At 52.6% G+C, this 3,057-nt stretch overlaps 1 protein-coding gene across 1 annotated transcript in view; it reads right to left on the bottom strand.

Moving 5' to 3' along the window:
- Positions 1 to 1,082, bottom strand: part of SLC27A1 (solute carrier family 27 (fatty acid transporter), member 1) — an 18,426-nt gene extending 17,344 nt beyond the window's left edge. Inside the window, exons 1-2 of the mRNA XM_014545815.1 lie at positions 1,062 to 1,082; positions 9 to 16 (exon numbers count right to left, since the gene is read on the bottom strand). Of these exons, the coding sequence (XP_014401301.1) occupies positions 9 to 16; positions 1,062 to 1,082 (29 nt within the window). The remainder of the gene's footprint in view (positions 1 to 8; positions 17 to 1,061) is intronic.
- Between the last annotated feature and the right edge of the window lie 1,975 nt (positions 1,083 to 3,057).

The raw sequence follows: 3,057 nt of genomic DNA on the forward strand, positions 1-3,057 counted from the left end.
CTTCCGACCTGCCCGCCTAAGCGCTCCGGAGCCGCGGAACCGAGGCCCGCCCCCTTCCGGAGGCCACAACCATCAAGAGGGCCCCCGGGCCAGAGAAGCGACGGCTAACGAGACCCTGGGGCTAGAACGGCCCGGCGAAGCCGCCGGCTGTCTCCTTGACAACCAAACTTCATCCGCCCCCACACCGCGCGTTCCAGCAAACACGTGCGTCCCGCAGCCGAGGGGCGTGGCCTCCGGGCGTTCGCGCCCCCCTCTTCCCCCCATGTCATCCCGGATTCCTACACTGGGGAGCTGGGAAATCCCAGTTCACAAACCGGGCCTGCCTGGGCTGGACTCCTGCCCCAGCTTGTACTAAATACAAGCCCCAAGCCTCTTGGATCTCAAAGCCACATTCCAGTGACCTTGGGAGTCCTACACTCACAGCCTGGGGCCCTGGACGTTCCTAAATTCAAACCTCACCTTAGTCTGAAAAATACATTACTAGGACCCAGCTAGTCCCAAATCTATACCCCAACATCTTGTCAGTGAGGTTCAATGTAACACCCCAGGAGCCCAGGGAGAACAAAATCCACACACCAGACCCCCACCCTCCCACAGGAGTCCTTTATTGGCACCCGAACACCCTAATGCTCACCCAGAGCCCCCCAAAGCACCCTCCTGATCAGGTGGGGCCAGCGCCGGCCTGGCTGCCCAATACCCTGTTTCCTGGCTGACCTGGAGCTGCTCGCAGAGCCTCAGTCCTGGCTGCTCCCTCGTGGGCTCCCAGAAGCTCAGGCAGGAGGCAGGCAGGTCCAAGATAGAAAACCCCAACCTAGTCCCAGCTAGTGGACCTTCCGGAGGGCCTCTGTTTTTTCAGACTCCTGGGTCCTGCTTTCCTGCACTGTGCCCATGAGGGCCTCTGCCCTCTGCTTCTCTCCAAGCTCCCCCTCCTCTGCCCTCCTACCCACCCCACCCTGCTTGTTTTCTTCCCTGCTTGGCAGACCTTTTCAGTGCAATCCTTGGAAGAAGGCCTGGGCCTGTTTCCAGAGCCATTTGGAGGACAAGGCTTGGCAGGAGCTCACTCGCCCTCCCCCCTCCCCCATGCTGTCATTGGTTCCTGCTGGCCTTCCAGGGTGGGTGGAATGGGTTCGAGGAGACAAATTCCGAAGGGCCCAGAACAACGACCAGTAACTATCCTGCCAGGTAGCCCTATTGTGATTACCCACATTTTACAGGTAAAAAACTGAGCACGGGAACTGTCACGCCAGCTCAGAGTTGAGATTCATTCATTCACAAATGTGGGCAGAGAGCTTGTCCCCTGTCCTCCTTCCCTTTCCTTCTTCCCTAAACTTCTCTACCCCTTGCGGCTTCTTGCTCAGATTTCCCTCTTCTCCCCTGCCTCCCTCCCTCCTCCTCTGCCCTCCTCCCCCTCTTCTGTTTCTTTCTCCCCCTTCCCCTTTCCTCCACTTCCCTTTGTGCTCTTCTTCCCCTACTTCCCTCTCTTCCTCCACCCACTCCTCCTTCCCCTTCTCCCTCCTTCTATCCCTCCTCCTCTTCCTCCTCCCCTCCCTCTTAGTTCCCTCTCCTCCTCCCATTATCTCACCCAGCTCACGGAGCCAGAACTGAATAGTGCACGTGACAATCTCTTCCAACTCTACCCACAGCTCCTGGAGATTCTCTTATGAGTCTTCAGCCTGAAATCATGAAATCCAAAAGACTCTGGAAGCTCAACTTTTTCTTAAGGTGGTGTCAGAACTCCAGCGGTGACCTAGGCTGTTTTCAGTGATCATCCCATTATCTCACCAAGCTCACGGAGCCAGAACTGAATTGTGCACGTGACAATCTCTTCCAACTCTACCCACAGCTCCTGGAGATTCTCTTATGAGTCTTCAGCCTGAAATCATGAAATCCAAAAGACTCTGGAAGCTCAACTTTTTCTTAAGGTGGTGTCAGAACTCCAGCGGTGACCTAGGCTGTTTTCAGTGATCAAAACTGAAAACATTTTTTATTCCTCTTTATCCTTTATTCTTCCCTTTTCAGCGATACCCCACAACCCAGCAACATCATGCAACACTCAGTTACCTTCCTAAGATAGAAAAAATTCCCAATCCCAAAATACATGGTGACCTTAAAAATAAAACAGCGATTTTACCAGCAAAAATAGGGAACAGCAAAGAATTTCAATTCGGGACAAGCAAGTTTTAGCAAAAGCCATAGGAAAGTCCCACATACAAAGGAGAGGAATGTTACTTTATGGAGGAAAAAGGAGGAAGTTGGGAAGGGTTGCTGTAAGAGGAAGTCCATCAGAGAAAAGTGAGAGTTCAGGGAGATTAGTTTTTCACTGGCTAGGTAACCGGGGTAGGGGGAATGCACACCCCGTTCTGTTGAGGGTCTGTAATTGACATGGAGCGGTACTGTGTGAGAGCGCCCCCTGCTGGCCTCCCCACTCCATTTTAGTGAGGTTTTCCCCTTATTTTCCATACAACCTTACCCATGCCAGGGATTCCAGATGAGCAATTAAGAAACTGGCCAGGTAACTCAGTTGGCTGGAGCTAATCCGGTGCACCCAAAGATTGTGAGTTTGATTCCTAGTCAGGGCACATACCTAGGTTTTGAGTTGGATCACCACCAGTCCGGGCATGTAAGGGAGGCAAGCAATCTGTGTTTCTCTCCCCCTCCCTTCCCTTTTCTCTAAAGAAAAACCAATAAAAACATATCCTTGGGTGAGAATTTTTTTTAAAAAAGAAATGAGCCGAAACCGGTTTGGCTCAGTGGATAGAGCGTCGGCCTGCGGACTGAAAGGTTCCAGGTTCGATTCCGGTCAAGGGCATGTACCTTGCTTGCGGGCACATCCCCGGTGGGGAGTGTGCAGGAGGCAGCTGACCGATGTTTCTCTCTCAAAAAATAAAAATAAATAAAAATAAAAAAGAAATGAAAGAAACAGCCCTATTCCCATTTCACAGACGTGGAAACTGAGGCTTAGACAGGGGGACAGAACTCAGGGTCAAACCAGGCTCTCACCTTCTCCAGATGGGTGGCCTTGGGAGAGTCACCTCTCCCCTCTACCTTGCTTGCCCT

The sequence above is a fragment of the Myotis brandtii genome, unplaced genomic scaffold (assembly GCF_000412655.1).
Source record: "Myotis brandtii unplaced genomic scaffold, ASM41265v1 scaffold421, whole genome shotgun sequence".
NCBI classification, from domain to species: Eukaryota; Metazoa; Chordata; class Mammalia; order Chiroptera; family Vespertilionidae; genus Myotis; species Myotis brandtii.